The following is a 27,833-nucleotide window of genomic DNA, read 5'->3' as shown; positions in this document are numbered from 1 at the left end:
AACAAGGAATCACCCCCTGAAGTTTTTCGCATTTGTTTTGAAACACCCTGTATACATTTATTTAACATTTGTTATCAATTTCTATTAAAAATTAGTTATGACCGCGCAGCTAATTGAAGGGAACCGCTGTGCCCTGGCTTAAATTATAACTGTAATTAATTTATAATAATGAAGTATTATCCCTATAACGTTTGCAGCTTTATTTCTATTAAACATAATTATTAAATAAATGTAATATTGATATTTTAGTTCAAAATCTAAAGTTTTCTGCCCGAAGGACTACTAAGGTCAGTGCTAAACGAAATAAAATAATTATTCAACATTAACATTAAAAATATATTTTGCATTACAGAAAACATTTGGTTTTCAAAAAAAAGTATAACACACTAATACTAAATATATCCTAGAGTAAAAGATAAATGCATTTTGTAATTATTCGTATTTAAAGGTATTCAACAAATAACATAATAAACATAAATATAACACAACATAGGTATTAATTTTTAATTAGTCAGAAATAATCAATAGGATAATTTAAATTCTTAAGATTGATATATCATATCTCAACAAATAAATCTAAAATTTACAAATATTAAATTACTTAAAACACAAATATTTTAATTGTTAAATAAATTAGAAAATAAAGAATATCATCGCATCGCTAGTCAGTAGTCTAATATGTACAAATATGTTGTAACAATTAAATTACAAATTTTATGTAAAACGCATAAAACTACACATTTTTTCATTATAAATATATAATAACAAGATCCCGCCCACACATAAAAAACAAAAAGTCTCTAGACCAAGACATATTTAAAATTCGTCTGATTTAAAAAAGGACTGTTACTATAATAATTAACCCATTTATATAAAAACTATTTATATTTTAATTACAATTAATATACACAAGGACAAAAAGCAATAACTATTAGAAAGTTTATCAAATACTATGTGTCACAATACAGGATTTTCTTCAACGACTAACTGAAATGGAGCTCGGCACATGGGACACTCCGTTAACAAGCTGGCACAAGACGCGCAAAATCCTCTGTAAATTGAAAATACATAACAGATATTATTATACAGTAAATCGATGCTTTTCTGCAAAACTTATTTAAGTCAATAATTTAATACTCTCGTAGTTTCCAATTTTAGAATTACAATGTGCTTTCATCTTGGATTTTGAATTAATTATGGCTTATATTTTAATAAATCAATATCAAAAATATTATATTACAGATTTTTTGCAGAAAATCGGGGATAATATGTATTATAATAAAATAAAATCAATAATTATTTCCCTAGTTTTAATTTGGAGTATACATACACCGGTGTTGAAGTAAACACCGGTGTTGAGGTAAACACCGGTGTCAAAATAAACACCGGTGTTGTAGATGAACACCGGTGTCGAGATAAACACCGGTGTTGAGGTAAACACCGGTGTCAAAATAAACACCGGTGTTGTAGATGAACACCGGTGTCGAAATAAACACCAGTGCTGAAATGAACACCGGTGTTGAGATAAACACCGGAGTTGAGATAAACACCGGTGTTGAGGTAAACACCGGTATTGAGGTAAACACCGGTGTCAAAATAAACACCGGTGTTGTAGATGAACACCGGTGTCGAGATAAACACCGGTGCTGAAATGAACACCGGTGTTGAGATAAACACCGGTGTCGAGATAATAGAAAACAAATATAAAACAAAACAAAACATAAAAAAACAAAAATTCGTAGCTGTGAAATAAACTAAAAAATATTACATTAAAAAAAATAAAAAAATAAAACAAACAAACGGCACCGGTGTTGATTTCGACACCGGTGTTCATCGCGATACCGGTGTTGAGATAAACTGGATAAACTCCGGTGTCGAGATAAACACCGGTGTCAAAATAAACACCGGTGTTGTAGATGAACATCGGTGTCGAGATAAACACCAGTGCTGAAATGAACACCGTTGTTGAGATAAACACCGGTGTTGAGATAAACACCGGTGTTGTAGATGAAAACCGGTGTCGAGATAAACACCAGTGCTGAAATGAACACCGGTGTTGAGATAAACACCGGAGTTGAGATAAACACCGGTGTTGAGATAAACACCGGTGTTGAGATAAACACCAGTGTTGAGGTAAACACCGGTATTGAGGTAAACACCGGTGTCAAAATAAACACCGGTGTTGTAGATGAACACCGGTGTCGAGATAAACACCGGTGCTGAAATGAACACCGGTGTTGAGATAAACACCGGTGTCGAGATAAACACCGGTGTTGAGGTAAACACCGGTGTTAAGGTAAACACCGGTGTCAAAATAAACACCGGTGTTGTAGATGAACACCGGTGTCGAGATAAACACCGGTGTCGAGATAAACACCGGTGCTGAAATGAACACCGGTGTTGAGATAAACACCGGTGTCGAGATAAACACCGGTGTTGAGGTAAACACCGGTGTCAAAATAAACACCGGTGTTGTAGATGAACACCGGTGTCGAGATAAACACCAGTTCTGAAATGAACACCGGTGTTGAGATAAACACCGGTGTCGATGTTGACACCGGTACACCGACTGGTCATCGGACACCGGTGGTCATCAACACCCAACACCGGTGTTCAAATCTCAACACTGAACAGGTCTAAATATAAGGATAACATTGGGCTAAACGTTGGCAACGTTGACAGACATCTGATGAGCGGCTAAAGGCGGAATTACATTACTATCACGTCACGTGAATTCACGTGAACACACATGAGCAGTAAATTTGATGAGACCCATGTTTTGCATTTATTTTATTAATCAACACATCAAGGGTGAACACATTATTGTCACTTGGGGGATTCATGTAAAATCACGTGATATTGCGAGTTGTTTCGCGCTCAAATATTCTGTTTTAACATCAATTTCGTGAGGCGTGAAAACGTGAGGGTTGGAAAATGGAAGAAATTCTAATAGAAAAAGTGCGTTTACACGAGGTGCTTTACAATAACCGATCAACAAATTACTTTCTTTTCAAATTAATGTCATGAACTCATTGCCTAGTTTTAATATTATCAGCAACCACAAGTAAACCACATGCGTTTTCTAAATCTTCTTCAAACTCAGAAGATGAAGATGAAGAACTATTTATTTGATTGTTGTTTATTATTGTTTATTTGAAGTTGTTAAACTTGAGAAGAACGCTGATTTCTCTGAACGAGAAATGGCTTTCGGTTCATAATAAAAATGCGCATAATATGAAAGAACGACGTGATACTAATGTGTTTCCTTTAAACCACACGTGAACTCACTTTTACTGTGATAGCATGTGAACTCACGTGACGTGACAGTAATGTAATTCCGCTTTAATTCACAAGATGCATTCCATTTCCTATTGGTCGAGATATTTTGAGGTTAGGGATAGGGCATTGTTTATTGTTTTTAGTTATTTGGCGGGTTGGTTAGCATGGTTATTTGGAGGGTGTTAATTCATTAGTTATGAAGTATTATACACATATATTACATTATTAGTATTTTCAGATAGACGTGAATTTAAGGTAATAGTCAGTTAATTTCAAATTCAAACACAAACTATAAAATAAATACCGAAATCGAAAATAAATAACAACCCTATTATAACCCTAACCTCAAAATATCTCGACCAATAGGAACTGGAATGCATGGAATGCATCTTGTGAATTAGCCGCTCGTGATATCTGGCGTAAATTTGCTATGAGCAAATGCTTCTTTACCAACGTAAGTTTGTCTTGTAATGACTAAGAAACAACTGAGACAAAACAAAGCACCGCTGTGCTCGTTCAATATGAACAACTCTACCTAACCTAACCTAACTTCCAAAAAATGATATACAAGTTTATACGCGAGTAATAAAAATATAATGGTATGTACTTTCATACTTACGAATGTTCACAGGGAATCAATCTTACAGTTGCTCTTTGATCATAGCATAAAGTGCAACTATCTTCATGAATATTTTGTTGCCTTAACTGATTTAGATAAATGTGTCTTGGCAAAACAATTTTTTCCTCTTGTTTTAAAGTTCCACTGGCATTAAATGTATTATATGACACATGAGGTGGATACTTAAAAGGTTCCGATCCAAAATTAAAACGACATTGTTGAAATGACATGAAAGAAGCGGCTGCAAAAAATCCAGATCTGCAAAAACATCATTATAAAAATATCAAAGTATAATATTGCGTACAGATATACTAATAAACTATATTATATATATATATATATATATATATATATATATATATATATATATATATATATATATATATATATATATATATATATATATAACCATATATATTAAAAACTATAGAGGCATATGTAATCAGTCGGCAATTCCAAAACTTCTAGATAAGCTAGTCTACGAAGATTTGCTATGGCAATGTAAGGGCATATTAACAGACTGCCAGCATGGATTTTCCCATGGTAAGTCGACTGTTACAAACTTGGTCTCATATCAGACGGCTCTGTTACACGCCTTAGAGAATGGAAACCAGGTGGACGCAGTCTATACGGATTTCTCTAAGGCGTTTGACAGAGTCAATCATGTTGTCCTTCTAGAGAAGCTGAGGGCTGTTGGCTTTTGTGATGATTTGGTTGGTTGGTTCCATAGCTACCTGACCGAAAGAAGTCAGGTAGTTAAGATTAATAACTTTACTTCTAGAGAAATCTCAGTGACGTCTGGTGTTCCACAGGGCGCCCATTGTCCCCCTTTACTGTTTAACCTATTTATCAATGATATTGTGTCGAGTGTTAGTAATTCCTCCTGCTTGTTGTTTGCCGACGATATGAAAATTTATAGGGCTGTTTCTAGTGTTGATGATTGCCAACTTTTACAGAGAGATTTAGATAGAATGGGTGACTGGTGTAAGGTGAACGGCCTTTCCCTAAACGCTAGTAAATGTTCAGTTATAAGTTTTTCCAAAAAAAGATCACCAGGGATTCTCTTTGATTATGATTTGATGTTCATTTGACACGGGTGGATTTGGTCAGGGACTTGGGTATAAGCTTTGATTGTTCTCTTTCTTTTAATGAACACATTAATATAATTGCAAATCAAGCTTTAAAAACACTGGGTTTTGTATTGAGAAACTGTAAAGACTTGTCGGTATGGGCTTTGCAGATAGCATATTGCTCATTGGTGAGATCAATTTTAGAATATGCATCTGTTATATGGAATCCTCAATACAATGTATCTAAGAAAACAATAGAAAGGGTTCAAAAGAAGTTTGTAAGGTATTGCGCTTTCAGACACAATCAAGAATATAGTTACATTATCAACTTAGACCAATTAAATTTAGAGACTCTGGACAAAAGGACATTAATCTATGATCTTTCTTTTTTTATAAGATTGTTAATGACGTATATGACTGTCCTGAGATACTTAGACAAATTTATTTCAAAGTTCCATTTAGGCCATTGAGAATTAATGATTTGTTCTTTATTCCTTTGCATGGTACTAATTATGGAAAGCATTCTCCAATTCCAAGGGTACTTAATTCTCTGAACAGGTTTCATGATGTTGACATTTTTAATGACTCTTACTGGGCATTTAGGAGGAAGAATAGAAATGGGAGTGGTGATTGATGGGTGTGTTAATTCTTCTTTTTACTGTACAGTTCTTCTCTTATAAGTGTTTATTGTTGTTGTTTTTTGTATTATTTTTTAATGTTTTTAAGTATCTTTATATCATACTCAGGCAACTAGTTGAAAAATCCTTAGAATATAACTCTCCAGCCTATCTATGTTTTATAGATTTAACAAAGGCCTTTGATAGAGTCCAACTAAAAGACATCATCACCATCTTGTAAAGCAGTAATGTCTCGAAAGAACTCACAGAACTTATCAAGGACTTAAACACAAACACGACAACCCAAATAAGAACAAACTTTACCTTAACGCAGCATCTTCGAACTACAACTGGTATTCGCCAAGGCGAGAGTTCAAAAATTTGCCTCAGCCCTCTGTTATTCAACACAATCATGGATCAAGTAATAAAAACCGTCAAGAATACTGGACTAGGATATCGAATTGGAATGCATAAAGTTAACATATTATGCTATGCCGATGACGCAGTACTTATTGCAGAGTCAGAGGACGACCTCCAAAGAATGCTACAAGCTTTTAACAGACAGGCAGAAAAACTTAACATGCAAATTTCCACAAATAAGACCAAATGCATGACCATTACAAAGGAGCCTATTCTACGGTGCAAATTGGTAATAAAAAACAAAACTATTGATCAGATAATGTAATTCGAATACCTCGGATGCAAAATTACAAGCTCAGGATTCCTGGAAGAAGAAGTAAGGAAACAAGCCAATAAAGCTGCCGCAATATCAGGACATCTTAAATTCCATCTAGATTGGAAAAACAAACATTTGAGTACAGAATGTAAGTCAAGAATATACAAAACCTGCATACGATCAGTGATGACATATGGTGCGGAAACCAGAGCTGAAACATCAGTAATAAAAAGAATCCTACGAACTACTGCAATGAAGACCTTAAGAATGATAACTGGATACACATTGAGGGACAGACAGAGAAATGTAGACATAAGAGAAAAGTGCCAAACAAACGACGTTGTCAGATGGATAGGCAGAGAAGAAGAGAATGGAACCAGCATGTCAATAGAATGGGCCCCGACAGAATGGCCATAATAATTCGCAACAACGTGCCCCATGGCAGAAGACCTACTGGACGACCACCTAAACGTTGGCAAGACAGTTGGCAGTCAACCTCGCAAGAGTTGCTCAGACGAGGAGGAAACCGGAAATAAACAGGCGATACGCCTTCTAAAAGAAGAAGAAGAAGAAGAAGAAGTATATTTATACGACGTGAAAGAAAAAGAAAAGACATTTTTTTCTTTTTTTTTTAATATTGTTTTGTAAATTTTGTAATGTAATGGGGTTTCCCGTAAATAAATAAATAAATAATTCAACTTACTTTGCCATACTAAACACATGGACACTCGGTGCTAAACTTATTCCATTAATAGAAAAAACTATTTGTTGATTGTCTAAGTCTAATAAGCAACCTAATATATCTCCAGGTTGCCATCTTGGTAGTATTTGTGGATCTGATTTAGCATTATACCAAATTAGTCTTCTACATCCATCGTATGATAAAGAATACCTATCATCTCCTATACCATATCCTTCCTAAAATTAAAAAAAAATGTGTAATTGAAGAAACAATACTAGTCATAAATCTCACATGATTTAGAAAGTTGCTATTTTTTGTAGCCCATCCAATTTGCATAACCCCAGGAGTGATAATCAAAACTTCATAGTACCACACGCCAGAATCAGCCTGTGCTGTACACCTGACACTTTCAAAACTGTATGCATCACATCTTGCTTCCAAGCCATCTGGCGATATTTTGAGATATTCACTGACATCACTTGTATTTAACATTGCTCTTATATGATCCATTTTAACTAAGAGGTACGAATATGGCCTATTTTCTGTAATAACTACAATAACAGTTTAAGTACCATACGATGGGGGAAAAACGGCGTCAGAGATGGGTTGGGAATAAAAATCTTGTCATTTTGTATGTAAAATTATATGGAGAATGTTATAGATCGTCATTTTTAAGCCAACTGGACCCCGTTTTTTTCGATCAATTAATCATACAATTAAAATTAATTAAATAGGTATGAATGACATAGAGTCATTCATACTTAACCTAATAAATTCAATCATAATACGAGCCCTAACAACTATATGTTGGGACAAGGTCTTTTTTTTGCAATAAAAATAGTAATTTATTAAAACGACTCAATTTATTTTGTTTATTATTCTAAATTCAAACATTACAATATGATCTAGACAATTTTACTATATTTTTATAACTTTGCAAACAAATCACTTTTGATAATAGCTTATTTTGACAAAATCAAGCCAAATTTGCTGACAACTATATATTGGGACAGCACAACAAGAAATTTGTTTAATACGGAGTTACATCACCTTTCGCCTTAACAACTGCCTAAACTCTTAATGGCATTGTATTTACCAAAGATTGGCACATTTGAGGAGAAAAATTATCCCAAATTTCCTGCAGTTTTGCCTGCAAATCAAAAATTGTTCGTTGAAGTGGTTTCTTAAATATTGCTTCATTTTATACCACACAGTTTCTATAACATTGAGGTCCGGACTACTTGAAGGATGGAATAGAACTTTTATATTATTATTACCGAACCAATTTTTTGTTGATTTTGCTGAATGGCACGATGCTCCATCTTGTTGGAAAATATAGTCTTCGTTTGGAAACAATTCTTGAGCACTAGGCAAAAGTGAGGTCTCAAGTATATGTTGATATTTTTGGGCGGTAACAGTGCCATCTATAAAATTTAATTTGCCCAAACCTCTCGCTGACATGCAACCCCAAACCATAATCCCCTTAGGAAATTTAACAACCCTCTTTAAGCAATCTTTATGAAAGGCTTCTGCTTTATTTCGTATTACTCGTTTTCGATGATCTCCAACGCAAACATCAAATTTAGACTCATCGCTAAATATGACCTTATTCCAATCATTTTGTGTCCACGATAATTTAGATTTTGTCCAATTGTAGCGATTTTTCTTTTGAATTTCTGTCAGTAGCGGTTTTTCTTTGGCCTAAATAAGAATTTGTATCAATAATCTTCAGGTAATTGATTATCCACACAAAATAAGGTTTACCTTGTAAAACCCCAGACAACATTTATGGATATATTTTCGGCAACATTCTCTTGATATATTTAAACCAGCTACAGTATTCCATTTAACTGTCACTTCGCGAAAAGTACTTCTTCCCGCAGACTTGCAAATTTTTACTAAATTTCGTAAATCTCTCTAGGATACAACTTTTGGCCTTCCCGAACTTTTATCTCTAACGTCTACATTGGCAGATTCACCGTATTTTTTTTATTATATTAAAGACCGTGGTTTTTGGAATACTTAAATCATCAGAAATTTTTCGAATTGTTTTTCCCGTACTGTATTGACGAATGATAATTTCGCGTAGTTTTTGATTTGTAGCTTTTTCACGGACCATTACTTTAAATCAAATAATTAACAAAATTGAAAATTAAAAAAATTAAAATTTCTTACAGTAAATCTCATTACTCAAACTATCAAGTCACTTACAAGCTGTCAATGCTGAAGTAAACAGTTTGCGACATTTGTGACGTTTATAGCAAAGTCGCCTATGATGATATTAATTATTTAAAAATACTTGTCCCAACATTTAGTTGTCAGCAAATTTGTCCTTTTATGAACAAAATCCGCTACTGTAAATACGGATTGATTCACAAATTCATAAAAATATTGTCAAGTTGTTTAGGATATATGGCTGTATTATATATATATATATATATATAAATATAAACATATATATATATATATATATATATATATATATATATATATATATGTTTATATTTAAAAAATTAAACACATATTTTTCAGTCATTGTGAAAAACCAGGGCAATAATTGAATAATATGACCTTGTCCCAACATATAGTTGTTAGGGCTCGTATGCATAAGAAGAAAAGTAAAACAAATCTGAAATTAATAAATAGAATAGAAAAATAAATAGTGTATGGATCAATGCGTTTTAACAAATATAAAAAATTATATCCAATAGAAAATAAACGAACAAAAATGCGAATGGGGCTAATGATGGACCAAGAAAACTGTAGGCGAGGTGGGTGAAAGAAGTCGCTCATCGCTGAGTTGCCGAACGCTTGAGGGCACAGACGTCATTGGCGGTTGTGTCTCACAAACTATTGTCAAGATCAAGGTGTATTACTGGTTGCATAACTGCATTACTGCTACATAACCGTAACGTGCATTGAGGAACCTGGCGAATTCGCCAGAAAGTAAAAGAGAATTACAGAATTCTTTAGAAAATTCCAGAAACCATCGCCAGGGGGTATATAAGGCCCGCGCAAATACGTTTAAAATAAATTTATTTAAACGTATTTGGGCCCGCGCTTTGACAGTTGGAGCAGTCTGAAGATAGTCTGAAGTCCCATAAAGGGATTGTCGCATCCAAATGCCATGCCGTTCATCATTAAGAGAACATCGGCATATCGGAAGATCCCAGGACATAAGTTGCTATAGATGTGGCAGGAATGGCCACATCAAACGGGATTGCCGCGTTGAAATGCGATTCCGTTTACCCTTCAGAGAACATAGGCACCAGGAAATTAATACCAACGGGCGAGTATTGGCTGAAGAAAACAGAGACCCTAGGATGTTTTCCATTAGGAGTCTAGGAAAAACCGCTGACAGTTTTGTGATTAACGGGAAGGCCAATGGTAGAAGAATTCGAATGACTGTGGATACAGGCGCTATGGTATCGTTGGTGCGGACTAACTCAGTGCAAGGATTGAAGATGATGCCTCTAAGAAAAAGAGTGTATTTACGTACAGTTACGGGGGAAATGGCCGTTGTACGGGGAGAAGCTTTCATGGAACTGGAGTTAGGGAATTTGAAGTTTCGGCATAGCGTTTTAGTGGCAGACATTGAAGATGATTTTATCATGGGTATGGATGTGATCAGTCAACATGGTTTTTCGTTCGATCACCATAGAAACATCCTGAAAATCGGAATGAGGAATTTTCTGTATCTAAAGAGAAGAGACCAGGAAATATGGAAGCAAGATCAGCGGAAATTGCGATGATACCTGGTGATGCCAAGAAGACTGTGTTCGGGAAAATAGAGAAAACCTCTGGGTGCCGTGTAGGACGGATACAAATTATCGGCAACGAGCCAGATCGACGACGGGCTAACCTGGACAAGAAAATGCAACATCGCGAAAGCACTATCAGAGTAAAGAATTTTAAACTGAGAACTGACGAACAATGGACGACGATACAATTGAGGAAAGATCAAATGGAAGATCCAGACATTGGAGCAATACTACGGCTCAAGGAAGGTAACGGCGAGAGACCACCGTGGCAGGATATTGCGGATAGAGGGCTCGTTTTTAAAGTTCTCTGGGCTCAGTGGAATTCACTGGTTATTGAGAATGGATTGTTAAAGCGTACGTGGGAAAGTGCGGATGGCAGGACAGTAACAACTCAGTTACTGGTACCAAGGAAGAAAGTTACCCAGGTATTGGAAGAAATTCATGGTGGTAAAACTGGAGCCCATCTTGGGGTAAACAAGACCCTGAGCAAGCTGAGAGACCGTTTTTACTGGGTGGATTATTGCGAAGATGTCAAGAAATGGTGTCAACGTTGTAAGATTTGCGCAGCTAGACAAGGACCAAATACTCGATCTGGGGAAGAAAGGGAACAGGATAGCGTTGGACTGTCGTTCGAAAGAATCGCTAGGAAGGAAAGATTATTGGACATTCATAAGGCCGCTAGAAGTAAGATTGCGCTAGCCAGTGACCGGATGAAAGCTCGTTACGACCTCAGAGCTAATTCTACGGGATTTCAACAGCACGATAGGGTATGGTTGTATAACCCACAGCGCAAGAAAGGAAGGTCCCCAAAGTTAACTCCAGCATGGGAAGGTCCTTATACAGTCATCAAGAGGATAAATGATGTTGTGTACCGGATTCAGCGCAGCCCTAGAAGTAAGATGAAAGTAGTTCATCTCGATCGATTGAAGAGATACCAGACAGGGAAACCTTGATCGGACGATCAAATTTGAGAAGGGGCAATGTCAAGATGAAGGTGTATTACTGGTTGCATAACTGCATTACTGCTACATAACCGTAACGTGCATTGAGGAACCTGGCGAATTCGCCAGAAAGTAAAAGAGAATTACAGAATTCTTTAGAAAATTCCAGAAACCATCGCCAGGGGGTATATAAGGCCCGCGCTTTGACAGTTGGAGCAGTCTGAAGATAGTCTTAAGTCTGAAGTTTGATAATACCGCGAAATACCGTTAGAGTAATAGTAGTTGCATAAATTGTGTTGTAAATAGTATAAGTTGTGTGTACAGAGTGAGACAAATAAATTCGTTAAGTATTTTATCGTGAGTAAATAGTGGACCCACGGAATCCGTAACACTATTATACCAGCTAGTTATTATATAAATTAATGTATTGGCACTATTATTAAAATCTAGTATATTAAAACATTGTGCAGGCTGGCGCACCTCATTCGCCTCGGTTGATTATACAAAAACAGTAAGATGTAGAAACAAAATATTTTATGGGTATATGTGGAAGGCAATGTGCATAATTTAAAATTATTTTGTAAATGTACAGGGTGTGTCAGAACCAAGATCCATACCAAAGTTATATTTTTTCTTATGGAACACACACCCGGTATTTTATTTCATTTTCGGATTCTTGGACATAAAATAAGACATTTATTACAAGGGTTTAATATGTTAAAAAGCTTTGGTTTTAAGATATTTAAATATGCATGCTATAATAACAAAGTTTATCACCACCTTGTATACATTACTTTACAGAATTAATTCTTGTGCTGTCTTTCAAGCCAGAGAAATAAACTTTACTAAAAAATTTGATTGCTTGTATACATGAGTATCAAAAATTGCTGGTCTATTTTAACTATTTATTTTACATAAAAACTTCGTTATTTCAAATGCAACACTGCATTTTTTTAAATAAGTCGAAGCAGATTTAAATGTTTTTTCAAACTATATTCTATCTGGCTCAGATTTTGAATAAAAAGAGATTTTTCAATAAAATTGTAATCAAGATGGCTGGTGTCGCCATGGCAATTTTCTAGTGACACTTAGTAGCCATTTTCAAAATCGACATTAGTTTATGGACTTTATTTAAATTTATAACAGGTTATTTTTATTTAATTTACCTACAATAAGTAAGTATAGTCTGTGAAACGAATAACTTTGAATTTGACAGTTCCCGCGGGCTTTTCTAGTGTTAATTTTATTAAGTTAGCAACTTGCGGCCATGCTGACGCAATGCCGTCTCTAATAGAACAGCCTCGGAGCGAGATTTATGACGTCACGCTAGTTAGAAACTACGGATTAATAAATATGTCGTAGAATACATGGAAAACATAATTGAAATCCAAACCAAACCTAAATAGAATTATTCTCTAAAATAATTAGGGAAGCCAATAACTGACCCCATTAAAATTTACAGGGGATTTCCTATGTCCCGTCCGACGATGCAACACCCGGTATAGGTACTCTTAATATTTTTAGCAGTAATTACAAATATTTAATACTTACAAATATTATCTAATATCCACTGAGCACAAAACCCAACTTGTCTTTTTACATAATGACTTTCATGTCTCCATTTTTCTAAAGTAAGAATCGAAGAAAGATGTTTTTTCTTTAGTTTATTCAAAATTGTCACTTTATTTTGATTAGATTGTGCAAATTTTTCTAATGCTATCAAAGAAAATAAAATCACATTAGGATTGCATTCTGGTTCCTAAAATTATATGAGAATTAGTTTAAATGTAGTTATGGATGTTATTCTTATTACTAAATTTGTTAAAAGATATTCTATGACATTGTCATTTAAAATTTCCATATTCCTGGGACCTGCAAGTTTCTCTGCTATGCTGCCTAAAGCGACACATGTATTTCTCTGCTGGGTAGGATTGTTCCTTTCATTTAACGCAGTCTCTCTGGATAAAGAAAACATTGTAACCACCTATAAATATAAACATTGACAAATATATGGTCGTTAATGCTTTAGCTTATTACTTTAATAATTGATTCTTTTGATGGTAAAGGACAATCATCTAACAGCAATGTTATAACAGATGGTCCAAGAGGATCTGACAAGGGTATGACTTTTATCATTGAATTTACAACTTGTATCCATCCTTCTTCATTGTCTGCAATATTATGAAGGTGTAGCATTGAAGATGGAGGTTCTTGCTCACTGTAATTTTTATGTAATAAGTCTTTAAGGTAAGCTACAAAACTGGTTTTAAAATTTACTTATCCACAAGAGTTTCTATGACTCCAAGGGTTTCTAGTACTAAACGATCAACTACGGCAGGATCAAGCGTCTTAGTTACGGACGCACGATTAAAAAAAATCTGAGAAGTAGGTGAAGGGGGTGGAAGCACTATATTCACATCTTGATGAGTCGTTACTTGTGGAACATAACATTCTTGATCCTCGTTTTTCTTTTTGCACCAACACATACCCATTCCGTCTTATTAGTGCTAAGTACTAACTACATGCTTTTTAGAATAAAAATACCCTTTTTACGTTGGAGTAATTTTTATCAGTAGGAACATATCACATTTGCTTTTAAAGGTCTGATGACTAGTTTTTACTTTAGACATTAGGATTATAATTTTTCACAAATTTAAACTAGAAATACTTAATCATGTCTTATAATTATTTTGTTATATTTAAAATTTAGCAACATTTACAACCTACTTGGGTTAGAAAATATCATCACAGCCCCATAGAGCAATGAAAATTCTATTTTGTCATTTTAAATTTTATAAAGTTTAAAAACGTCAAAATCAAGGTCATTCTGTCAGACCCTGAGTCAAACCGGTCAAACCCTTAGGTCAAACCCGTCAGACCCAAGAATTTTGCTACATTTTTTATATGTACGTCATGGAGGTAACCTAAGGGGGTAACATCTAACATCCTTACTGGGTGACTCTGGTGAGCTGTTATGACTTATGACCAGGTAATTACCTATGACCAGGGTTCGGAAGTAGTTAATTAAGACGTAATTTACCTAATTAACTACGTGTAGCTTTTCTTCAAAAACTACGTCTTTTCCCGTTCATTAACTACATGAAAACTACGTTAATAAACTATGTATTGATATTATGAATAATTTTGCTTTGTATGAGGGGTCTAAAATAATATGATGTGTGAATATTATATTTAAAGCCATATTTCTTCTGTTTTCTTAAATACATTGTGTTTTCTAAAGCTTCAATTTATTATAACCTTACCTCAAACCTTTGATATTTGAAAGTTACATACATAGGTTACATAAACTACACCCCCTACATAAACTACATTAACTACATGTAATGTAGTTTATGTAGTTTTTAAAAGTAACATGTAGTTTTCCGAACCCTGCCTATGACCATGTTATGACCAACCATAGAAAAAGTAATTGAGGTAATTATTATCTTTCCCAATGTGACCAACGCAATGAATTAAAATTGAAACGACTTTACGTCATCTGACGTTGACGCAGGTCCATAACGCAGGTTGACGTGTCTTTTTATTGCTTTTTAACCTTTTTAACTTTGTTCGAAAATTTAACCTCGATGTTTGTATTTGCAATATTTACCTCGTTTTTCTAAATATGACTTATTTAAAATCATGGGAAGAATTTGAAAAAGCTGCTGAAAAATTATATCTCCAGGAGCCATCTAAAATCCGATATAGTATGAAGTATGTTCATTCAAGAAATCAGTTAATTTTGAAAATGACCGATAATTCTGTGGTATGAGAACATCAATAATATTAGAGAAGAGAGTTTTATAAATATAGTATTCCTGCTGTTTTAGTGTCTACAGTTCAAAACAGAAGTAGCACCAGATTTAAGAAAAATAGACAAATTTATTAACAACTTGGTGCGACAGATGGTCTCAAAGGAATCATAATTTAAAATAAATTATATTAAGTTTTGAGAATGTTTACTCACTCTCGTTATTTAAATTTATTACATATAAATATTGAAAATCAAAATACGATTGAATTAAATCTTATATACCCAATAATTCTATTTTAATTTTAAGATATCGAATAGATAGACCCTCCTAAATTATCTATAACTATCAGAGGAGAAAATATATAGTCTGTCCAAAGAGTCAGGGAAGATTTCAACAGACAAGCTCCACTGTCATGGATCCTCCTCGGGACCCTCTCTTTAGACAGTCTATATCTAAATTCCCTAAGCAGGAGAATGCTGCTGGAGAATTCCTTAAGCAAAGAGCTGCTTGAGCGTGTGCTCATTAATGTTAACTGTATATTTTAATTTAAATTTGTTAAAAATAACAGTTTATATTATTTTGTTAATTATATGTGACTTATTAAATGAATTTTTCTACGTGAAGAATTTGAGACTTGTACTGAAATGAATGTTATAGGATCCATTTGTTTAAAATTATTATTTATTATTATTATCATTAATGAAACTACTTCGTAGATATAAGTGCATTAGTTTTTTATTTGAATCACCACAAATAATTCCAATTATTGTTCCTTAAAGGAAAAAAGTCTCTTATGTGCTTTCACTATTAAATAAAATAAAAATAAAATAATATATATTACGTGCAGTGCGTGCACGCACATAGGCGCAAAATCGAAGTGTCAATCAGTACTTGGTAACAAAAAACCGATACGCTTTCTTGTTAATAAACAAATACTTACATACATCATAGGATAAAGTTTGTTTAGCGTCTTTTTTGCGTTGGCCGCACCGAATAAACAAGTCTAGGGCAATCTGCCGGCAACACATTGATCTCATCTATTTATTTTTCATTTTATGGAAAGCACTGTTCATTAAAATGTTGTATCCTATGTTATAGGGCTTGTTTCTCTCTACAATTTTCTGTCTCACAATATACCGTTTGTGTCGGGGAAGGGATCATAGTTTCATAGTTGTCGATTTTCGACAGAAATCAGTGCATGTATATTATTTCGTATATTTTTCATTTTATTGATTTTTTGGAAAGCACTGTTCATTAAAATGTTCTATCCTATGTTATAGGGCTTGTTTCGCTCTACAATTTCCTGTCTCACAATTTACCGTTTGTGTCGGGGAAGGGATCATAGTTTCATAGTTGTCGATTTTCGAAATAAATCAGTACATGTATATTGTTTCGTATATTTTTCATTTTATTGATTTTATGGAAAGCACTGTTCATTAAAATGTTGTATCCTATGTTATAGGGCTTGTTTCTCTCTACAATTTCCTGTCTCACAATATACCGTTTGTGTCGGGGAAGGGATCATAGTTTCATAGTTGTCGATTTTCGACAGAAATCGGTTTCGTATATTTTTCATTTTATTGATTTTATGGAAAGCACTGTTCATTAAAATGTTCTATCCTATGTTATAGGGCTTCTGTCTCACAATATACCGTTTGTGTCGGGGAAGGGATCATAGTTTCATAGTTGTCTATTTTCGAAAGAAATCAGTACATGTATATTATTTCGTAAATTTTTCATTTTATTGATTTTATGGAAAGCACTGTTCATTAAAATGTTGTATCCTATGTTATAGGGCTTGTTTCTCTCTACAATTTCCTGTCTCACAATGTACCGTTTGTGTCGGGGAAGGGATCATAGTTTCATAGTTGTCGATTTTCGACAGAAATCAGTGCATGTATATTATTTCGTATATTTTTCATTTTATTGATTTTTTGGAAAGCACTGTTCATTAAAATGTTCTATCCTATGTTATAGGGCTTGTTTCTCTCTACAATTTCCTGTCTCACAATTTACCGTTTGTGTCGGGGAAGGAATCATATAGTTTCATAGTTGTCGATTTTCGAAATAAATCAGTACATGTATATTATTTCGTATATTTTTCATTTTATTGATTTTATGGAAAGCACTGTTCATTAAAATGTTGTATCCTATGTTATAGGGCTTGTTTCTCTCTACAATTTCCTGTCTCACAATATACCGTTTGTGTCGGGGAAGGGATCATAGTTTCATAGTTGTCGATTTTCGACAGAAATCGGTTTCGTATATTTTTCATTTTATTGATTTTATGGAAAGCACTGTTCATTAAAATGTTCTATCCTATGTTATAGGGCTTCTTTCTCACAATATACCGTTTGTGTCGGGGAAGGGATCATAGTTTCATAGTTGTCGATTTTCGACAGAAATCAGTGCATGTATATTATTTCGTATATTTTTCATTTTATTGATTTTATGGAAAGCACTGTTCATTAAAATGTTCTATCCTATGTTATAGGGCTTGTTTCTCTCTACAATTTCCTGTCTCACAATTTACCGTTTGTGTCGGGGAAGGGATCATATAGTTTCATAGTTGTCGATTTTCGAAATAAATCAGTACATGTATATTATTTCGTATATTTTTCATTTTATTGATTTTATGGAAAGCACTGTTCATTAAAATGTTGTATCCTATGTTATAGGGCTTGTTTCTCTCTACAATTTCCTGTCTCACAATGTACCGTTTGTGTCCGGGAAGGGTTCATAGTTTCATAGTTGTCGATTTTCGAAAGAAATCAGTACATGTATATTATTTCCGATTTTAAGTTTATTGTTTTTTATGTATTTCATATAAAATGGGTCAGTTTTTTTTCTTTAGGGTACTATTTTTGTTACTAAATATTTTTGTGGTTTTTTTTTGTTTTCTTTATTTAATAAATGTTTTTATACTTTAATTAGAATAGTTTTTTTACATTTCCAATTATATATTGCTCGTTTGTCGCAGAATATAAATTCTTTAAATTTTTGAGATTAAGATTAAAATATATAATTGATTTAAATATAAAAAGGGCGCACCAAAGAATGCTGCACGTAGGCGCCAAATACTCCAGGAACGGGCCTGACCGTGACGTTTGTCTGAATAGTTGTAGACATTTTGGTTTATCCGTTAGGGAAACTTGTTTTACTAATAAAAAGCCCCGAAGAGCTAGTTTTCGTTTAGATTTTAATCATTGGTATTCCGCCGCAAAGATAAAAATAGTATTTATAGTTCACCTTCTTTAAGGGTTCTGACCTAACTGAAAGTAACTAAATAATTGTCAAACATTTTATTAAACATAAATCATAGCAGCATCATAAAATAATATACAACAGAGTTTCCATAAAACTAAAAGATATATCCTATACAACATAATTTTACCAATAATATACATCATAGTCAACAAAATATATAAATTTGGCTTAGTTTATTTTGTTTTAAAAGGGAGAAATAAACAAGCAATAAAAATATGTACCTATATGGAAAAAATATAGAATAATAAAGCAAAAGAGTACAACTAGTCAAAAAATCAGGTTAAATAATGTTAGATGTTAATATTTCAAAAATTATATATGTATTAAATAAAAACCTTTTGCTCCATTTTCTGTTTTTAAGAATGTTTTAACAATGTTAGTATATAAGCACTATATATTGAACAAATAAAATTAAAACGTTTATTTTTTATATTATACATTTTGCACCGCCATCTAATATGAAAGAGATATCTGGATATTAAAATGCCCAACTGATCTAAAATTATTAACATCACAATTCACAGCTTTAATTTTTGGTTAATGTATATATATTCTATATACAGGGTGTTTCAAAACAAATGCGAAAAACTTCAGGGGGTGATTCCTTGTTCAAAATAAAGGGTAGTTTGCTTCATAAACGTTGGGTCAAAAGTCAACCATTAGGGAGATATTGCGGTACAAAGATGGCGGAAAAATAATGTTTTTATTTTCTATCTTGAAAACGAAAAGAGATAGACTAATACAATTTTATGGAAGCATTACTGTTATGAAAACACACTTTCTGGTAATTTTTTCACTTTTTTATAACGAGCGGAAGGGGTCGAAATAAACTACCCCTATCATTCTTGTTAACGAAATTTAAAGAAAAATCTTATCAAACACATGCAAAAAAATTAATTTGGATAGTTTAGTTTTGTGTCGTATTTTTTTGATAAAACTCCGATTTGAAATTAAAAAATAAAATGTAAAGCATTACATGTCAGGACAAAAAACATTTTCTGATAAAGAATCTAGTGGGCTGCTGTAATTTTTTTAAGAAAAAATCTAGTCGGCCGCTGTTACTTTTTAGGATGTTCCTAATATTATTTTATTTGACATTACTCTACTGCAATACGTTATTATCTAGATGATTATTATTATCGTTATTATCACTAGATTCTTAATCTAAAAATGTTTTTGTCCTGACATGTAATGCTTTACATTTTATTTTTTAATTTCCAATCGGTGAGTTTTATCAAAAAACACAAGAGGTAAAAAGTTTCTAAACAAACTAAACTATCCAAATTAAAGCATTTGCATGTGTTTGATAAGATTTTTCTTTAAATTTCGTTAACAAGAATGATAGGGGTAGTTTATTTCAACCCCTTCCACTCATTTTAAAAAAGTAAAAAAATTACCTGAAAGTGTGTTTTCATAACAGTAATGCTTCCATAAAATTTCATCAGTCTATCTCTTTTCGTTTTCAAGATAAAAAATAAAAACATTATTTTTCCGCCATCTTTGTACCGCAATATCTCCCTAATGGTTGACTTTTGACCCAACGTTTATAAAGCAAACTACCCTTTATTTTGAACAAGGAATCACCCCCTAAAGTTTTTCGCATTTGTTTTGAAACACCCTGTATATTCTACAATCGATATCTACTGTAATACATGATGTTTTAAATTTATCGCAAAAGAACTTGCCAACAACTTAATCGAATCATCGGCTTTAGTTATTATTATTCAAACGGGAGTAAGATACACTTTCCACTAGTTTTTACATTTATGTCAGATATTTGGTTGAAATTTGCCATACAATCAAATGACAAAGATCTCCTTGCTTATTTCCTTGAGAATTATTTGCAAATGTCGATGCATCTCCAATTGTACTATCTTCCATTTCGTCACCTATAATACAGAGAATAATAATATAAAAAGCATATATATAGTACAGGGTGGGTCAAATTCGACGCTTTTAAATGGAAACACCCTTTTCTATAGGAGATAGACAAAAACTAATATCGGTGTCTGGAGCTCAATTTTTGTCAAAAACATGATGGTGAAAACCGCATATCGATATCTGTTAGCGTTTCGGAGTTACGGGGTGTTTTTCAAAAATATGCATTTTTAACAAATCGCTGTAACTTTTTTGCTATGGAAAATTTTGTATTTTTATGAAAACATTTCCGAAGCAGCTTTTTACGTAGAATTTAATGGTTTAAGTTTAATTTTTTTAAAATTAATAATTTAATAATTAGCAGAAAATTTGATTTTTTATATGGGACACACTGTATATTTTTAATTTATTGCAAATAATTTAAAATTACCTTTCCAAAAATATAATACACTTGATACTTTGCTCGATTCCTCTTCGAGATATAGAGTATATAAAAATTCGCCCGCTTTAAATAAGTAGACTTTGAACGACACAGGCTGTAATGCAAAAAAATTCTAGCTGTGAGCATCTATTAAAACAAAAATAATATTTGTCTATGAGAGATGCAGAATTTTATAACAATTTAAAATATATTTAACCAACATCAACACATTTAATACTATATCTAATAACAATAAAAATAAATAGCAAACCAAGACATGAGATTTTGCTACAGGACATATCGACCGTCTTCTGTTATATGATGATTGACAGACGGGGCAGTTTTTAAACATTTCTCGCGGAATTCATTAACTTAGTAGGGGTGAAAGATACCCTCTCATAACTGCTTAGTATTTCTAATTCTTGTCTAGATTATACAGAAGAATAAGGAACCTTTATTCTTCCGCAAATATATCCATAGGATTAGATCCATGGACACTAAGTCAGGCGGCCTCGACGGCCAACGGCTGGGATCTTGGTTAGCTATTCAATTATTCTTGAATTTGGCTGCAAAAATTTGCTGATAACTTCAGCGTTCAAAGGCGGTGCGTCGTCTTACTGAAAAAATATGTGTTCGAGTTCCATTCAGGGCATATCATAATTAGGGGTCCAAAGCCTACTAGTTAAAAGTGGCGAACTTTTAAAAATTCTGTATTTCGAAGGGGATTATAACAAAATATCAAGTGTGCTATATTTTTGGAAAAGTAATTTTAAATTCTTTTTCGTTAATTAAAAATATAGAGGATGTCCCAAATAAAAAATCAATTTTTCTGTTGATAACTCTTAAATTATTAATTTAAAAAAAATTATACTTAAACGATTAAATTCTACGTAAAAAGGTACTTTGGAAATATTTTCATAGAAATAGAAAATTTTCCATAGCAAAAAAGTTACAGCGATTTGTTCAAAATGCACATTTTTGAAAAAAACTCCGTAACTCCGAAACGATAACAGATATTGATGTGCGGTTTTCACCATCATGTTTTTGATGAAAATTGGGCTCCAGACACCGATATTAGTTTTATTCTATTTCCTATAGAAAAAGGTGTTTCCATTTAAAAGCGTCGAATTTGACCCACCCTGTACGATTAAAAAAAACTTAATAATTCCATTAAAATTGGAAAAAATCTAATGTATTTTCCTATAAGAATTGTTTATCAATCATCATACGACGCCCTCTTAAACATGACTTTTGGATCATATCATTCACACTTTGAATAAAATAACACATTCAATTTTTAAATACTTCTTCCGTAAATAAATAAGTACTCAGTATTTACATAACGTACAAATAATTCGTTGTTCGTTGAAACAAGGCTTTAAAATTCTGTTAAAAATGAGAGATAAGAATTATCGGCGATTTTTTATGCTTTAACGAAAAAACTGTTAAAATAAACGCCACGAATGTTTGGGAGCTTTGAATAAGAAGACTAAGGAAGGAGCATATCAAAAATCTTAGGTACACCGCGATGGGCCTCAAATATGGCCGACTTAAATTCCGGTTTATCAGTGTCGTTCTAATTTTATTTAAAAAATGTAAAACTATGATGTAGGGTAGACGTGGGGTAGACTCAATAATTTGTTGTTTTATTTTACGTTGTGAATAAATGTTGGTAGTTATTAAAATTGTTATAAAAATATATAATTCTAATAAAAATAGATAAGTTATAATAAGTATTTATTACCAAAAACATCCGATACGCTACTGAAGCAGGTAAGTCAAATTAACGTATCTAAATTCTTTGACCATAGATAAATGCAACAAGTTTAGATTGGAAAGCCTGTAAAAATTTTAGGTCGCGAAATTATTTTGGGTCGCGACCGTTATACGCGATCTGGCGCTGCTATAGCGGTCGCTAAGAACAACGGCAAACAAAAACAGAAATAATTTTCTCTTGTCAAAGTCAGAATCTTTAAAAATCATAATAATCTTTCAAAATCTAAACCGCTCTCATTAAAGAAATTCCGAAAAGTGTTTATAACGTACATTTTCAAAGTAATTATTGCTATCTTGTGAGTTTAATTCAAGTTTTATTTACTCCAACCGGTGATAATTGTGAAAAAGTGGCATTAAAAACTTAAAAAGCTGTGCTGTGAACTGTGAACTGTGAACTGCAAAAACCATCGTGGATCATGGCATAACGTCGGTTTCCAGTGTTTCATAGGTATTTCATACATGCGTCCTTATATAAAATAAAGTTTTTTGTATGCAACACACTGTATTTTATTTATAAAATTAAACGAAAATAATAATAAATTTGAATAAACAATATTTGGCGATATAATTCCGGAAAAAGCCGAACCTCTCCGAAATTTTCAAAAGTTTTGGGTCGCGACCGTTGCAAGAATAGCGCCAAATAGTGTTTACATTGTCCTTATGGGCACATTCCAATCTAAACTTGTTTCATTTATCTATGTTCTTTGACATCTAATCTTTGACAAGTAATAAATAAAAGCTAAAATGCAAGAAAAATATATAATTTAGTTAATTTAAGTGAATTTCATAAATGATCGGTTTACTACACGTATGTATATTATATAGTCACTTACTAGCGAAAGTTGTTCCATTATTTCACTCAATTGTTGCCGAGATCTACCGCACGCTACACAACCAACTATTTTAGAGTCTTTTTCGATAAATCGCGATAGTGTCACTGTTAATTTAAATTCTGCCACAATTTCCATCTAGATTTACTACCTTTATACAACTATCAGTAGTAGAATAAATAATAAATAACATAAAATAAGCTCCGTAAAGACTGACAAATCCACAAAATTTCAAATCAAATTCAAACGTGTTAAATGAATCGTCAAACAGAACTGTCAAGGATCCCCACCCTAGAGTGCTTTTTCCGCCCACCATGCATGAATACATGGATAGCATTATGCTCCTTCCTTAGTCTTCTTATTCAAAGGTTTTGACAAGATTTTGACAGTTAAAACAAACAAATTACAACAGATTATATATTGATTATTATATAACTTGAAACACCACGGCACTGGAATTAAGTTTTATGTGACCTTGAACAGATTAGTTTACATGGTAGCGACCGATGAATCACTCCCAAACATTCGTGGCGTTTACTATACACCAGATGCTAGCTAACCTAGATGCATCGAAAAAATTCAAAGGACATTATTTGAATTACATTCACATACAGTTCGCCCGCAGTCCAGGCTAGCGATTCTGTAAACATATTTTCTGTCTAGTGACTCATCAATCGTATACAAATAGCATAGGCTAGACAGGAAATTTCTGTCACATGCTGGCACTGTCGATTTGCATATCGTCAGTTAAAATTTCTCCATACACATACAGGCAGTGGCGGATACAGAGAGGGGGCATATGGCCCGGGTCCCCCCTGAAATCTGTAAATTGGTTTAAATATTAGGCTTTTGGATTAAAAATGGCGCCCTAAAAGGCATATTTTGCATTATTTTTTATTTGGCCCCCCCCTAAAATAAATTTATGTATCCGCCCCTGCATACAGGCCGTCGACACCAGGGGGGTGACAGTGAAATAGGAAAATTGGAAAGAGTCATTAGTGTCATTCCTGTCATTCTCCTCACGACAAGTATGGCCGCCTAGACCAGGACAGCGTTGTTTCTGTCTAACTATTGTCTAACTTCACAGTTTAGAATTGACAGATTTCAGAGACAAGTTCAGATTTGTTCTAGAACAAATTTCGACGTCATTTTAATTCTCTCCGTTTAGTTTTGTTTTGTAAATTCAATTTGATATTTCGGCAGAAATTTATAAACATAAAGGTAATAAAGCATATAAAATATATAAAAAAAATGAAAAATCCTGGAGAAAAAGACGTTTCTGCAGTACTAGGTATGTCCCATGTACATTAAATAGGTAGTAAATAAACACTATTTCTGTATTTTTGAGATGCAAGAAAATTTTGTTATGTTTATGATCGGCGATTTTTTTGAAAATGGAAACAATTTACAGCAAGGTAAGATCGTTTTTAACTATAGCCAACATTAGTTATCTCCAGTATGTGCGATTTATTGTCAATAATGCAATAAATCTGACTGATACAATCTGATTGTTATCCGACTAAAAGTCTCTTTTTGCTTCTTTTTGATTTATAAACCAGGTCTCTTTGGGAATAATGGACGCTTTTTTTTAAACAGTATATTTATATTTTATACCTATTGATATTTTTACCTTGTTAATTTTAGTATAAAAAATTTGTTTTTCTGTTTTCAGGTTTTTGTATAAGGCTCCCGTTTTCATGCTCCTGCCCCCGTTTTCTGTTCCTGATGGCTGTGAATACGTGTATTTATTTACAAATTACTGTAAGTCATGCTTATACCTTACTAATTTACGTTAAAATTGCATATAATTAAGTAACTGCTGTAGAAATCATTCAATTCTTTATTTTTTATATTTATTTAGTCACTTTGTCTCATATTTCAAATAAATATGTTTGAATAAAATTTTATTTTGTTTTATTTATGATAAGAGTACTAAATAAATTTAAATTGAAAGAGGGCCCGCCATTGAATAATCGGAAACGGAAATAAAAATGAAGCCATCGTGTCAACCTGTCAATTGGAAAATTAGTTCTCCAGACGACAACGAAGGCTTTTGGTGGCGTATCGTGTGACGTCTCCCAAACTTTTTTCGATATGTTTACAGAATCCGGATTCTTTGACTGAATTGTAAAGCGCAGAATTCTATTGTCGACATCTATGCCAGAACTTCTACAGTGCGCAGAATCGGCTACTGATATTGTAATTTAAGTAGGAGTATGTCAGTTTCACTACAGATCCATCGTGATACTACCAGATCTGTTATTGCAGTAGATTGAGGAATTTCTTTTGGTAAAAATACAGTGCGATGTTGTTGGTCATTTGCATAATAATGTTGGGAGTATAATATCATAAAAATAAATTATTTAGAAATATAATGCCTAAAAATTAATATTGGATCGAAAATAGATCCCTGTAAAATTTTCTTATTATTACTAATTTAGTTAAAAGAGTTGATGTTTTGCCATCATATATCATAGCCTGAAATCGATCATTCAAATAACTAGCAAGTATATGAAGCGTCTCACGAGGAATACTTCGATTTATATAATAATACATTACATTTAGCAGAAATATGAAAATTGGAATCAGCGGTAATGCCGTTAAGGGCAACTGGGCTAAATTATGTTCAAGATAATAGCACTTCCGATTTATGCGGAACTAGATATTATTCTTCTTCTTTCTCAGCCTGGTTCCATCCAGTGTTGGACATAGGCCTCTTCTAGGTTTTTCCATGCTTCGCGATCTCTAGCCAATCTTATCCATTGTCTTCCCGCCACTGCCCTGACGTCATCGACCAATCTCTTTTTTGGTCGGCCCACACTTCTTGTTGTTCCCCTAGGTCTCCATAGGATTACTTTTTGGGGCCATCGGTCTGGATCCTGTCTTGCCACATGTCCTATCCATTGCCACTTCAGACTTGCCACTCTTTTAACGACATCTATTAATTTTGTTTTTTGACGTATGTGGGTATTCCGTATTTTTTCCCTAATGGTGACTCCCAACATGATTCTTTCCATGGCTCTTTGTGCTACTCATAGTTGTTCTGCTATTTTTCGGGTAATTGCCATAGTCTCTAAGCCATACGTAAGCACAGGTAGAATGCAGCTGTCGTAAGCCTTTTTCTTTAGGTTCGTGGGCACCTTTTTATCCTTGAAAATATCGCTCATATTTCCAAATGCTACCCATGCCAAATTGATCCTGCGTTTGATCTCCGTATTTTGGTTTTCCTTGCTCAGCTTGATTTTATGACCTAAATATATATAATGGTCTACGTTTTCAATAATAACGTTGTCAACGGTAATGTTATGGATATTGTTGTTCATTATCTTGGTCTTCTTCAAGTTCATTTTAAGGTCAATTTTCTGGGATTGGTCATTTAGCCCATTTAGCTCATTTATAAATGAGATATTATTAACCCAGTTTATTAAAAAAATACAATATTATTAGCGAAAAATTGCTGATTATTGAAAGAACCGACATCAACTGATTACCAGAGTAATCAGTTGTACATTATTACTGTGTACGCATTTTTTTAGCAGGGCTTTAGTTTGAAAAGCATTTAACATCCGTACACCTGCTTTATGTGCGAATTGCCTGTTTAAAGCTTGCCAGACCGAGGAGACAACGAGCATGGGAAAGGAACGACGAATGGGTAGTCTCCTTGGCCTGGCAAGCTTTAAACAGAAAATTCGCACAAAAAGCCGGTGTACGGCTGTTAAATGCTTTTCATACATTATTACTGTCAATTTTTCACAAATTTTCAGGCATTTTAAAAATATACTTTCTGGAATAGTTTCCTGTGAGATACCCTGTATACCGCTTAATTTTTATTATTTTCCAGTATATCTAAATATTGTTATTATTGTATTAATAAGGAAATAATTAATTTTGAGCATAATTATTATATTTCAATTTAATAAAATAAAATTATTAAATAAATATATTTATTTAATCACAGCCACAAAAAAAAGTAAAGTGAGGTATTTTTTTGTCAGACCAGCTATCAGAATTACGCTATCACATCTCAGTTTTTTTCGAACCTCAAAAACTTGGTAAAAATCCGTAAAAATTCAGGAAAATGTAGTAGGAAAAACTAAAAAAAAATGTTTTCTTATGTATAACACTATAACCTAATGTAAATAGGCCTGATAAACTCAAAACACCCATCAGAACTGAGCTAGCATGTCTCATATTTTTTCTAACCTCAAAAAACCCACCACAAGTCATGATTTTCGAAAATCGCACGGATCTTAACCAAAAC

The 27,833-nt window shown here is 33.2% G+C and overlaps 2 protein-coding genes and 1 long non-coding RNA gene across 6 annotated transcripts in view; 1 reads left to right on the top strand and 2 right to left on the bottom strand.

Annotated features, from left to right (window-relative positions):
* Positions 1 to 318: 318 nt before the first annotated feature.
* On the bottom strand, positions 319 to 14,429 carry LOC115880911 (RING finger and SPRY domain-containing protein 1-like). Its single transcript, XM_030898239.1, has 8 exons — positions 13,923 to 14,429; positions 13,683 to 13,863; positions 13,459 to 13,629; positions 13,197 to 13,404; positions 7,235 to 7,494; positions 6,965 to 7,179; positions 3,899 to 4,156; positions 319 to 1,051 (listed from the first exon to the last, which is right to left on the bottom strand). Exons 1-8 carry the CDS (start codon positions 14,135 to 14,137, stop codon positions 958 to 960), a joined length of 1,602 nt encoding a protein of 533 aa, XP_030754099.1. The 5' UTR covers positions 14,138 to 14,429; the 3' UTR covers positions 319 to 957.
* Positions 14,430 to 15,136: 707 nt separating this feature from the next.
* Positions 15,137 to 15,807, top strand: LOC115880907. Its single transcript, XR_004049956.1, has 2 exons — positions 15,137 to 15,411; positions 15,476 to 15,807. It is a non-coding gene; the product is annotated as an uncharacterized LOC115880907 (long non-coding RNA).
* Positions 15,808 to 20,226: 4,419 nt separating this feature from the next.
* LOC115880932 (JNK-interacting protein 3) overlaps positions 20,227 to 27,833 on the bottom strand; it is an 87,633-nt gene continuing 80,026 nt past the window's right edge. For all 4 annotated transcript variants that reach the window (XM_030898264.1, XM_030898266.1, XM_030898262.1 and 1 more), the window contains one exon: positions 20,227 to 20,556. In XM_030898264.1, the coding sequence (XP_030754124.1) occupies positions 20,432 to 20,556 (125 nt within the window). In that variant the 3' untranslated portion in view covers positions 20,227 to 20,431. The remainder of the gene's footprint in view (positions 20,557 to 27,833) is intronic.

This window comes from Sitophilus oryzae, unplaced genomic scaffold (genome assembly GCF_002938485.1).
Source record: "Sitophilus oryzae breed Bouriz unplaced genomic scaffold, Soryzae_2.0 scaffold_1660_pilon_pilon, whole genome shotgun sequence".
Classification (NCBI taxonomy): Eukaryota; Metazoa; Arthropoda; class Insecta; order Coleoptera; family Curculionidae; genus Sitophilus; species Sitophilus oryzae.
This window is presented reverse-complemented; position numbering and strand designations above follow the sequence as displayed.

What these genes read in the sequence shown, in the direction of transcription:
- LOC115880911 (XM_030898239.1), bottom strand. Translation starts at nt 14,137, where the DNA reads ATGGGTATGTGTTGGTGCAAAAAGAAAAACGAGGATCAAGAATGTTAT. An exon ending in CAAAAGAATCAATTATTAAA is followed by an intron (nt 13,630 to 13,682) that starts GTAATAAGCTAA and finishes TTATATTTATAG; the next exon opens with GTGGTTACAATGTTTTCTTT. An exon ending in AATATCTTTTAACAAATTTA is followed by an intron (nt 13,405 to 13,458) that starts GTAATAAGAATA and finishes ATATAATTTTAG; the next exon opens with GAACCAGAATGCAATCCTAA.